Here is a 13,548-nt window from a genome sequence, read left to right on the forward strand (position 1 = left end):
TTGTCCTATTTATCTGGCTCCGTTGCTGCAGCGTGATTGGATGACCGAGAGTCTGGCCTAGTTACCCCTACTGAGACACGGGTAGCATGGAACGCTGAGTCAGAGCCGCCACCAGCTGCAGCTTGTGGCAGTCTGATATGGTCACGCTATAACTTACAAACTCCCAATGTAGGTTCATCCCGATGTATTCCAACACCGTACCGCACCTGTGCAGGGCTGCAGTCCATTGTTACATGGAGGCTCAACAAAAAATGAGATCCCAACCTTTGAGGATGAAAGATCCAGTTGTTACTTGGCACCCATGCTCCTCTGGACATGATTCCTGACCGGGTGAATGTATGGTAGCCATGTGTAATAGTGATTTCATTTAACTTTAACACATAATAGTGACTTTAAATGAACTTGTAACATATTGCCCGAATAAATTGACCTTCTTTGCTTTCCCACTATAGGAGACATGGTACTGGCAAGGGACGCCTGGCGCTGACGATGTTGTCATAAGTGGCGTACGTTGCTCCGGCACAGAGATGTCTATTCAGCATTGCCGCTACCATGGTGTGGTACACTGCCCACGAGGAGGGGGCCGTCGCTCTGCTGGGGTCTCCTGTACAGAGCGTAAGTTCCATATATGGTCCTGGGTTCTATTACTCAGAAGAAGAATGCATCTCTCAGAGGAATTGGATGCCTGTAGTTACTGTGAGATAGTATTTTCCCGATGCAATGTCAGTAGTAATTCATGCACATGTACAATATTATTACACTAAACTACAACACATAATTCCATGCACAATATTTCCATACCACTGTCCGAGTCATGCCGCTGTCATGTGTTGTCACTCCTGATTCTTTATCAACTTTAACTTAACTTCGGCTCAGTTATACCACTGCAGAGAGAGGCTGCACAAGGGATTTTATACCCAGCTCCAACCTGGTGTGACCCAGCTTGAAACTCCTTTTACACTGGTGGTGCCCCTATGCGGTGTAATGCCGGGTAGGTGACATCACTGGAGGCGGGTCCTGTGACCACACTGGGAGATGAAATCATCTCCCAGCGCCGGCTGTTTCATTGTTGTGAACACTGGGTTCAATCCGCATCCAAACTCTGCTTGCTATGCCTGGTTCCTCGACCCGGGTCATTTTTAACTGGGTGCTTTTATACTGCACAATGGGCCCGATTCAGACCTTCTCGCTGGGCTGCAAGTTTTTGGAGCCCATCGAGCAGGTAAAGGTCGCCCCATACCGCCACGCCTGAGTAAAAACTGTCTGTCTTCGTACAGTGTACCGTGCGCACGGGCGGTCATCCCATAATCGCTTATGCTGCGAATTCACAACAGAGCAAACAGGTATGAATCAGGCCCAATATCCCAGGTTGCTGCGTGTTTATGTGCAATAACCCGGGATATCTATGGCAGTGAAAAGAGGGGTAAGGATATCATGTTATTTGATTTAATGTCTACCTTTATTTTGTATACCTTGCATGTCCCTGATGATTTATGTATGCCCTGTTCTTGCTACTGGCACTGCCGATCACTGCGGCATCTTAGACGTTAGTGCCAAAATTATTATAGAGAATCATTCCAGGCTGAAGTGTAATCCGTGTAATCTCCTGCTAGATGCACCGGACCTCATACTGAATGCCCAGCTGGCACAGGAGTCTGCCTACCTAGAGGACCGCCCCCTCCACATGCTGGAGTGTGCCCACGAAGAGGAGTGCCTTTCCAAATCAGCAGATGACATGTCCTGGCCGTATGGGCACCGAAGGCTGCTCCGCTTCTCCTCTCAGATACACAACATTGGCAGAGCGGATTTCACCCCACGGAACGGGAGGCACACCTGGGTCTGGCACGAATGTCACAGGTATCTGTTTAAGGCACCGCGAATACAATGCAAAATAGATGATAGAATATGACGAAATTAAATAATATAATATAAACTATTACTTTTCTAAAAACTTTGTATTAGAATTAGAAATATCATTACAACGTCTGTCTGATTTGCTGCCACACTACCTCCATTTACAACAGGGGTGGCCAAACCTGTCCTCAAGATCTACCAACAGTTCATGTATGTCAGCCAACCTGTGGATCTATAGTAGGAATGAATGCAGCATGTTTGACAATGTGACAGTTAGTAATGACTACAGCTGTGCACCAGCTAGGGAGTGTGGGAAATATGACAGTTAGTAATGACTACAGCTGTGCACCAGCTAGGGAGTGTGGGAAATATGACAGTTAGTAATGACTACAGCTGTGCACCAGCTAAGTGATTTTGAAAATGGGGACCATTGGTAGATCTCGAGGACTGGTTTGGCCACCCCTGATTTACAGGATACATTAGGTCTTTCTCACTGTAACCGCTGCCATGATTAAGCAATAGCACCTCCTAGTTTCCACAGGAATGTAAATACTATAATCCAGCATCCGCCTTTACGTCCTGGGAGCCAGGGCGATACTGGATCTTAAAGTCAAATCTTGAGAAGAACATAGACCATCGTGACTGATGGGAATTCAGGCACTGAGCTGTTTAAACGTAGAGCAGATTCTTGTGATCGGTGATGATGTTGATCCGGAACTTAACACTCTCCAAGAGATACCTCCACTCTTCCAATGCCAACCAATGCCAACTTAAAGGCCAATAGCTCTTGGTCGCCGATTCTTCTCGGCAGGAAGACATTTTTGGGAGAACAAGCCGCAAGGATGTAGTTTACAATCTACTGCAGTCTTGGAGAGAACCGCAGTGACGCCAACATTAGAGGCATCAACTTCCAGGGAGAAGGGTTTATCAGTGTTCAGCTTCTAAAGGATGGAACCAGAGAAAAAGGCTTGTTTCAGCAGATGAAATGCAGATGACGCTTCTTCCGACTACACTGAAGGATTGGCTCCTTTTTGGATAAAAGCCGTAATGGGAGAAATGAGGGCAGAAAATCCCTTTATAAAACTTTCTATAGTAGTTGACAAAGCCAATGAAACGCTGGACAAGCGTGGTGGGATTTGACCATCCTGTGATAGCATCAAGCTTCTTGGGATCTACGCTTAACTCTGAACCTGAAATAACGTACCCCAAGATGGGTATATAGGATACTTTAAATACACATTTAAAATGTTTACCACACAATTATTTTTTTGATGACGAGACAATTTGGCAATGATGGGACTAGAGATCCTGGTAAAAAGATTAGGATGTTGTCGAAGTATACTATGAGAGATTTGTATAAGACATCTCTGAAGATCTCAATGATGAACCTATGAAAAACAGCAGGGGCAATAGTGGGGGCATTACAAAGTCCAAATGGCATTACCAGATACTCATAATGCCCATCCCTGGTGTTGAAAGCTGTTTTTCACTCATCGCCTTTGCGGATTCTGATCAGATTCTAGGCGCCTCTAAGGTCTAGCTTGGTGAAAACCTTTGTCCCTTCAAAGAGCTCAAAAATTAGCGGAAGGGGGTTGCTGTTTTTGACTATTATGTCATTGAGACCTCTATAGTCAATGCATAGGCGAAGACCCGACCCGTCTTTCTTCTTCACAAAGAAAAACCCTGCTCCCGCTGGGGAGGAAGAAGGACGTATAAATCCCTTCTGTAGATTTTCTTGGATGTATCATGACATTGCCTTGGATTTAGGTACAGACTGAGGATATGTGCGTCCACTCAGAGGGAGTTTTCCATGGAGTAATTCAATGGGACAATCCCACTCTCAGTGGGGAGGTAGCACATTGGCATCTTCCTCACTAAAGACGTCTTTGAATTCTGCATAGGCAGCAGGAAGACCAGTCCCTGATGATCTTATTGAAGGGAATGGGAGTGACTGGAGCTATCTCATGCGTAATATCACCGCCGACAATCTTACTACATCTTCCTGACAAACTTGGAGGTAATGAAGTTCCGAGCTTCCCTAGAATCAGCTAGCGCAGAAACATGCTGGGAACCAGCTTGTGTCACAAGGGTAACTGGTAAAACCAGATCCAGAGATGGATGAGATTTTACTAAGTGTCCTAACCTGACTCCCCCTCCGTAGAAGATCTATCTTAATACACAGGGAAATTAATTTGCAAATTGACTGACAGGCAGGGGGCAGTTGCTCGCCCCCCCCCCCCCCCCCCAGCGTATCATGGTCATGCCCACAAAAACGGTGGCCACACCCATAAAAACACTGGGCATACCCCAGAAAACGCAGGCACGGCCCTGACTTCTTGGGGCGGGCAGATGATGTCACATGAGGTCAACACCCACCATGAATTTGGAACGGCCAGGATAAAAGTTAGTTAAGGCTCACTTTTATCTACGAAGAGAGGAAAAACAATAATTCGATGGTGAGTAACTAGTGTTCATTCTAGCACCCGCTATCTTTGAAAACCCATGCAGTTCCTCTTCCCTGCCTGGGGTGTCACTGTCTGCTGTGGTGCTTCTAGCACAGTTTGATTTGTATATCAGCACTGATAAGCAAACCAGACCTGTGCTAGAAACACCACAGCAGACAGCGACACCCCAGGCAGGGAAGAGGAACTGCATGGATTTTCAAAGATAGTGGGTGCTAGAATAAACACTAAGTAACCATCAAAGAATTTTTCCTCTGTGTGGGCGCATGCGAGCGGATGTGTAAACGTACACACCCGCTCGCATCGCAGCATAGGGATTCAGGCGGCGGGGTGTGCCCGACTTCAGTGGAGTGGCTTTTACCTGCTCAATAGGCAAGAAATATACGCAGCCTAGCAAGCAGGCCTGAATGATCCCCTATGTGACCGTTGTGCTTTAATGTACAATTATTTTTCTGGGAAAATAAAATAAAAAGATTTAAGAAATAGCATTAAGCATTTCCTTTGATCATGATGGATTTTTATCCAGGCAGGAGCCCAAGCGAGGAAAAAAAAATATATTATAGAAGTTGTGATCACGCTAGATGTGCTTCTCTCTAACGAGCCCTCTCTCCCAGCGGTTACTTGTCTGTATCAGCAGGCAACAGCTAAGCGCTGTGAAAGTGATTTCTATTAGCAGTAAAGCGTCCGCGGTTAATATAAGCTTCCCCCAGCATCTCTATCAGAGCCAAAACGCCACGCCTGTCTGCTACAACGATTCCGATCAGTGTACCACAACCAAACCCCCGACTGCTCGGCCTGGGAGAATTTCCCAGCGACGGACGCGCTATTACAGGCCGCTCATATTCCCAACCAGTAAAAGGGCACGCCATCATTTCTAACTGACAATGTGCCAAACAATGGATCAACGTCGCGGCTTTCAGCATTGTGTCCTAGATAAAGAGGTGCCAGGCTTTGCGGCCTTTTAATTAAGGTTTGGTTCAGAGAGGAAGTGATCTCTGCGGGCGTTCTGATATAAAGCCAGAGGTTACATTGTACCGCGACCTTAGCGTGCTAGATACTGTTACATGTCTGGGCCACCTTACCTTTCCCTCTACTTAGATTTAAGGTTCCTTTCTAGATCTGAAGTCTCAGTTCTCTTATATACAGTGGGACATTTCTATACACAATGAATGGGGTTCGCACACTGTATCCTGATACTGTACAGATAGGTGACTGATGCTTTATAATGAGGAGAATCTCACAGATGGATCTCTCTCTGCCGGAGATACCGGGTTCCTTCTGTCTGTACAGAATGTAGCCGGCCAATGCAATGCAAAGGGTATGATGTTGTTAGGTAGACACTGAATATGTCGACCACTATTGATCGACATGGCCTACGTCAACATTATCAAAGGTCGATACAGGCAAAATGTCGACATGTTCATAGTTTGTCATTCCAGTGGGTATAGAGGGAGAATATATGGCAAGTGCATGACATCAAAAATTATGAAAAAATTGTGTCGGCTTTTCCTGTGTCAACTATATACATGTCAACCTGTTGCTTGTTTCTAAACTTTGTCAAATAGACTAGAACATGTCAACCTTTTTTCATGTGTCGACAAATAGTGGTTGACCTATTGCATGCCGACATTTCGGGGACGGAGCTTTGCGTCATCAAGCCCCACCCCCACTGCAGTAAATACCGCAAATCGTGGGTGTACTTGGAGGGGCAGGGCTAAAATAATGTAATGATCTCTCTGTGTACACCCGCAGATTCCAGTATATGACTGGCAAAGTAATTAAAGTAATTGAACACATGAGGGAGAATGTCAAGGATCCAGGGAAATGCGAGAGGCTCGCCCACCCTTCCGGGTAGCCGGGAGGAGGGCCAAATTTTCGGGAACGGAGCCCTACCATCCACTAGGGCTTTTGGAGAGAATATAATAGTGTGCCCAAAGTATGGTGAGCACAGTGAGCCATGCGAGGGGACGCGGCACACTTTGACGGTGTCCATGTTGACTATGTCGACATTCAAGACAAAAAAACTGTGAAAAACTAATTTCGACCTTTCGACTGTCAACCTTGCCATTGTCGACATAATGCTGGTGTCCACCTCCCAATCCTGTTGACATTAACCATGTCAACCTATTTTATGTGTCGACCTAAGCCATGTCGATCTTCAGTGATCGACCTATGGTTGCCCTGGTACACCCACCACATACAACTGCGATCAGTAGGTGGGAATTGCCTGTAAGCCACAGTTGTGTATGTAGACACTGGCTCAGTTTGCTAAAGTTTCCAAGATCTGAGTACAGACTTGTGTGCAACACTAAAGTGAAGCTCCACCACAGAATCTCTCCATGCCGGTACCAGGTGCCCACATGTAACTTGTTATGCTGTTCTTCCAATAGGCATTACCACAGTATTGAAGTTTTTACCCACTACGACCTCCTGACCTTGAACGGATCCAAGGTCGCTGAAGGACACAAAGCAAGTTTTTGCCTGGAGGACACACATTGTGCAAAAGGTACAGTATACCCAAGGACACACAACCTATATAATATACACAGTCCTCCACCATAGCTTAATTCTGCGTTTCCCAACTACAGTCCTCAGGGACCCCTAACAGCACTTGTGGTACAGATCTCCTCAGTATCACATGTGAAATATTTAGCAGCACTCGTGGATCTTTTAAAAATGTATAAATAGCTAAGGAATACACCTGTGTACAGCGCTAGGAGTTCTGCAACACGTGTACTGAGAGGGGTCCCTGGGGGCTGAAGTTGGGGAACAGTGACATCATGTAGTTTAATACATACAATTTTCTCTCTTTACAATACAGCTTGGTATTCCAATGTTGGCATTATGAAGAGAGTAACCAAGATTGTTAGTAATACACTTTCATGCATTTCTATAATAAGAAGTACAGTAGTTCACAAAGCTTGCATTGCAAGGAGAGCAAATATTGTACATTTATGTTTTCTGTGCAGGGTAAATACTGGCTGCTTTTGCACTTAGATCACAGATGTTAGCTTTATTTTTACACTGCAATTTAGAATTCAGTTTGAACAACGCCGGACCCAAATTTAAATGTCTATGCAAATGTTACATCTGGCCCCACCTCATACTTGCCTACTCTCCGGAAATGGCTGAGAGGCTCCAGGAAATCGGGTGGCGCTCCCAGCCACCAGGAAAATGGGCAGGTCACCTATCAAAGCACTCATGATGATCAAATTACGTTTGAGAGCTATACCGCCTAAGGGGCCCGAAGGACTATTTTAAATGCTAATTGAAATTATTTTATAACCATTTTAACTGTATATGGATTGGAAATGACATGCTCTGCTATATGGAGACAGTTTAATATTTTTATTGTTTATCTATCTGATTTCTGTTCTCTACCTGCACCAAATAACACACCATGAAACAATTCTTATTTTATTACCTCCAATCTGTTGCTCCATTAGTACATTCACCAATCTGCAACGTATAACTAATGGCAATGCTTTAATACTCAGGAATACAGAAACGCTATGAGTGCGCCAACTTCGGAGAACAAGGAATAACCGTGGGCTGCTGGGACACATATCGCCATGACATCGATTGTCAGTGGGTGGACATAACCGATGTTGGACCTGGAGACTACATTTTCCAGGTGAGAAGAAAGTATCATATTAATGCTCTCATTATGATAATGGGCCAGATGTATCAACAGGGCCGGCGCCACCACTAGGCAAATCTAGGCATTTGCCTAGGGCGCCAGCCACTGGAGGGCGGCACTTCGCCCCTCGCCTCTCGCATGGAGGCTGCAGGGGTGTCCGTGCCGGGTACCTGCGGCGCTGTGTGATCTGGCGGCGGGGTCCCTGCAGTGATGCGTGCTATCCGGCAGCCAGGCGGCGCGGGAAGCGCTGCTGGGTTTGAAAACATTCCGCATGCTGATTGGCTGAGATTCAACCAATCAGCGTGCGGCGAGTTTTCAAACCCATCAGCGCTTCCCGCACCGCCGCCTGGCTGCCGGATAGCGCGCATCCGGCCGGATAGCGCTATCCGGCAGCCAGGCGGCGGCGCGGGAAGCGCTGCTGGGTTTGAAAACATTCCGCATGCTGATTGGCTGAGATTCAGCCAATCAGCGTGCGGCGAGTTTTCAAACCCATCAGCGCTTCCCGCGCCGCCTGGCTGCCGAATAGCGCGCATCACTGCAGGGACCCCGCCGCCAGATCACACAGCGCCGCAGGTACCCCCCCCCCCCCCCCCCCCCCCGTAGGCACCGGGGCGCCCCACCCCCCCTCGCCTGGGGCGCTACGGTGCCTTGCACCGGCCCTGTGTATCAAGCTTCAAAAAGTGATAAAATGGAGAGTGATAAACAGCCAGCCAATCAGCTCCTACCTGCCATGTTACAGGCTGAGTTTGAAAAATGACAGATACAAGCTGATTGGCTGGTTGTTTATCACTCTCCATTTTATCACTTTTTGAAGCTTGATACATCTGGCCCATTGACAGGGAGGAGACACACATAATGTGCAACAGTAGCCTAGGACCATTTGTATTAGAAAGAAAATGACTTAGCAATTGCTAGGCCAAGGAAACTGCTTTGTGCAACACAGTCTTTGGCTTTGCCATGCCCGGGAATGCCAGCCACCCCTGCCCCCCTCCCTCCCCGTGAATGCCTCTGTTGGTCAATCAGGAAGAAGCGATAACATTTCTGCGCTGCGAGCCCCGCATTCGGAAAATCTGAATTAGCCCCTTTCTGTGGAGAAGTTACCAATCCCCTGCATGTATTAATGCAGAAACATCAGCAGAATGACAGAACGTGCAGCCAGGGATTGCAAATACAAAAAATATTAAAGTTTTTCTATTATTTTCGACGCTGCTCTGTCAGCCTCTCACCCCATCTCAGCACGCGCTGCTCAGGAGAGAGGCAGCAGCAGCCAGTCCTCTCTCTCTCTCTCTCTCTCTGTGCGCGCTGGATCCCTCCCTTCCACCCACCTGTGCTGCCCGCACAAAATATTTTTTAACATTTTTTCCATGGCCATGGCACTCCAGTAACCACGTCCCCTTCATTTTACCAGGGCAGTCCTGTCGGTGCCCTTGTTTACACCATACCACCCAACTGTCCCAATTACAGCGGGACTACCCCACTAATTTTTGCTGGTTGGCGGAAACTACATTTGTGTAGATTTAACGTTGAGAAAATTATGAAAATGTGACTACTTTTGTGACAGTTTGTGTGGATTAGTGGCCTATTTGGGGTTTCAAATAACAACAGGTATGATTATTTATTAACTGACAGTTATTTATATAGAGCAGTGATTTTCAACCTTTTTCAAGCCGCGGCACACCAGACAAGACTTTAAAATTGCCAAGGCACACCAACAGTTTTTAATCAAATATAAGACAAGTAATAACAAATATTGACATTTATATATAATATGTTGATATCTGTTATTATTTCCTTTAAAATTAGTTTATTATAGTACATAGTACATTATACATATGCCCCACACCGTCATGCCCATTATACATATGCCCCACACTGTACCGCTTATTATACATATGCCGCACACAGAGATGCCCATTATACATATGCCACACACCGAGATGCCCATTATACATAAGGCCCACACAGAAATGCCCATTATACATATGTCCCATACCGACATGCCCATTATACATAAGGCCCACACAGAATTGCCCATTATACATATGCCCCACACCGACATGCCCATTATACATAAGGCCCACACAGAAATGTCCATTATACATATGCCCCACACCGACATGCCCATTATACATAAGGCCCACACAGATATGCCCATTATACAAATGCCCCACACCGACTTGCCCATTATACATATGCCCCACACTGTACCTCTTATTATACATATGCCACACACAGAGATGCCCATTATACATAAGGCCCACACAGAAATGCCCATTATACATAATGCCCACACAGAGGTGCCCAATATACATAAGGCCAACACAGAGATGCCCATTATACATATGCCCCACACCGACATGCCCATTATACATAAGGCCCACACAGAAATGCCCATTATACATAATGCCCACACAGAGGTGCCCAATATACATAAGGCCAACACAGAGATGCCCATTATACATAAGGCCAACACAAGGATGCCCATTATACATAAGGCCCACACAGAGGTGCCCATTATACATAAGGCCCACACAGAAATGCCCATTATACATATGCCCCACACCGACATGCCCATTATACATAAGGCCCACACAGAAATGCCCATTATACATAATGCCCACACAGAGGTGCCCAATATACATAAGGCCAACACAGAGATGCCCATTATACATAAGGCCAACACAGAGATGCCCATTATACATAAGGCCAACACAGGGATGCCCATTATACATAAGGCCCACACAGAGATGCCCATTATACATAAGGCCAACACAGGGATGCCCATTATACATAAGGCCCACACAGAGATGCCCATTATACATAAGGCCAACACAGAGATGCCCATTATACATAAGGCCAACACAGGGATGCCCATTATACATAAGGCCCACACAGAGATGCCCATGTAGCCCACACAGAGATGCCCGTCAAACATATGGCCCACACCAAGATGCCCATACCTGGAGCTGCTCGCCTGAGAGATCTCCAATAGGCAGGCAGGCGGAGGGAGGAGACAGAGAGTGGATCCTGGGGGTGCTTGCCGCGCTTCAGACAGGAGGGCGCCGCGGCCTGGGTGGGAAATAGGATGATGCTGGAGCCGTCCAGAGTGTGCCTCGGCGGGTGGGGGGGCGGGCACCATGGATGATGCGCGCTGACACTGACGTCAGGCGCACACATCCATTGGAGTAGAGCGGGCGGGCGGCGTGAGTCTCGGCGGGTGGGGGGGAGGGCACAATGGATGATGCGCGCTGACACTGACGTCTGGCGCGCACATCCATTGGAGTAGGGCGGGCGGCTGCGGGAGGACCTGGGTGTGTCGCCGTGATCAGCTGTCGCGCGGCACACCTGAGGGTTGGCCGCGGCACACTAGTGTGCCGCGGCACACCGGTTGAAAAACCCTGATATAGAGCACACATATTCCGCAGTGCTATACAGAGAATATTTCAGGCATTTACCTCAGCCCCTTCTCCATGGAGCTTACTATATATATATATATATATATATATATAATTTTTTCTAATACATGTACGCACAGGGGTGGGTTGGCCCTAGGCCTCTCAGGAAAGATTCCCGGTAGGCCAAGCACCTGTGAGGTGCCACTTATTACTTATTAATTATGATCTGGCACCGCCCACAGCATTGGCCCCGCCCCCTTCTGTTTTCCACACACACATTAGCATCATTATGCCCGAGTTTAAACACTACTTACAGTATGTGCACATCTGATCTGCAGGAAATGTATCAGATCCAAGTATATGTATGAGTATTGTTTTGAGACTTACTAAAGAATATACACTCATCAACTCATACAGGAAATTAATACCCAGAGTTCCAGACTGTGTTTAACCAGGGTTGCCGTCCCTCATGGAATGGTTGAGAAGGTCTCGGAAATTGGGCCCCCCTCCCGGCCCCACGGGGAAAGGGGGTAACCCTCCCACAGAGCTTTTTATCTTTTCTGACCCACCCCTTGGCGGGAGGGTCCGTCATTGTAGCCTTGTCCACCGCAGTGCAATGCCTGGAATGCTGGCATTGCACAGTGGAGGCGTGGCTAAAATGATGTGGTCACTCTGACCATGCCCCCAACCAAGTCACCCCTCCCATGGCTCCACTCTGACCCGCCCCTTTTCGCTCCCACCGACGGCCCCACCCCCATGCCACACTGAGCTGGCTGCTCTCTACCGGAGAGGGCAACCAGAAAGTAGGCAAGTATGTCTTTAACCCTTTAAGTGCCAACGTTGCTGTGAGAGATCCTCAATATGGGCCTTATTCTAGTTCACTCTTTCTGACAAAATCCTTCTTAGATGGACAAAACCATGTGCACTGCAGGTGGGGCAGATGTAAAATGTGCAGAGAGAATTAGATTTGGGTGGGGTTTTACTTTAAATTGAGATCTATATTGCAGTCAGTGGCGTAACTATAGCTCCGCAGCCCCCGCGGTGGCGGGGAGGCGCTTAGTAAGTGAGGGCGCCGGGGGGCTGCTATTGTTACCCGCTGCCTCCACTTAATGCCGCCGCCGGTACCTGCCGCTGTGCCTCATCAGTCTGCAGTCCCGGGCGGCTCTCCCTGCTCCTGCTAATGTAAACTGACACTTAGAAAATGGCTGCCCCCGTACTGCAGACCGTTTTTGAGGATGCTAGAGGAGCCCCCATTAGGGTGCTTATACAATTTAAAATCGCATCGCTGCGCATCGGGTGTATGGCATGCGATTATAAATCGTACGACTTAATATCGTGGGCGCCGTGATAATACACAAGTACCCCACCATCTGTCACAACAAAATTGTGCGGAACGATGAGTTATAAACTCCAAATAAATAAAATAAAAGATTTTTTTTTTACATATTCGATCATACATAAAAACTGAGCTCACTCCAAATATAGAACTTCCATATTTATCAACGTGGTCATAAATCATCTGTTTTTTATGGCACAGAAGCATTTTTGTGTTTGTTTGCATGTTGGACCATATCAATATGAGCAAAACTGCATTGTCTCCAGCAACCCATAACTCTTCATAAATCTATAGTCATTACCCGCAATGTCACCGGGGTAAGGATACAATTCATAGTGCAGCTGTTTGATATATAACGTGCACATTAACGGAATACTGTACAGGCCGACCTTGGGTGTAAGGTTTACAGCCTTATTAGTTTTTTCCCCGCACCGCGCAGATTAGGCGAATGGAACTCATATATAGTCAGTCTATTAGACTTCAGGATTTTATTTTACAGCAGATTTCTGATGTTCTAGGGTGAATAATGGATTGCTGCATCTCATTTCCCATGAAATACAGGTTGTTTTGAACCCAAAATTTGAAGTAGCCGAATCGGATTTCAGGAACAACGTGATGAGATGTCGGTGCAGATATGACGGCCACAAAATATGGGTGCACAACTGTCACACAGGTAAGAATGACAACATTTCACGCCAATGTACTGTGTTCTCTACCCCTCCGTATCAGACTCTCCACCTGTCCTACAAAACTTTAAAACGTGCTCTCCAAGACCCACTAATTTTTTTATATTTTCATTCTTCTTGTGTATTGTACTGACAAGGAAAAATAATAATAAAAATCACAGGCAAAAAAATAAAA

The 13,548-nt window shown here is 46.8% G+C and overlaps 1 protein-coding gene across 1 annotated transcript in view; it reads left to right on the plus strand.

Moving 5' to 3' along the window:
- Window positions 1-13,548, plus strand: part of LOXL4 (lysyl oxidase like 4) — an 81,686-nt gene that overhangs the window by 64,012 nt on the left and 4,126 nt on the right. The window contains exons 9-13 of the mRNA XM_083149570.1: window positions 453-615; window positions 1,614-1,857; window positions 6,707-6,822; window positions 7,814-7,950; window positions 13,249-13,360. Coding sequence (XP_083005696.1) covers window positions 453-615; window positions 1,614-1,857; window positions 6,707-6,822; window positions 7,814-7,950; window positions 13,249-13,360 — 772 coding nt within the window. The remainder of the gene's footprint in view (window positions 1-452; window positions 616-1,613; window positions 1,858-6,706; window positions 6,823-7,813; window positions 7,951-13,248; window positions 13,361-13,548) is intronic.

The sequence above is a fragment of the Crinia signifera genome, chromosome 6 (genome assembly GCF_055691185.1).
Source record: "Crinia signifera chromosome 6, ASM5569118v1, whole genome shotgun sequence".
NCBI lineage: Eukaryota > Metazoa > Chordata > Amphibia > Anura > Myobatrachidae > Crinia > Crinia signifera.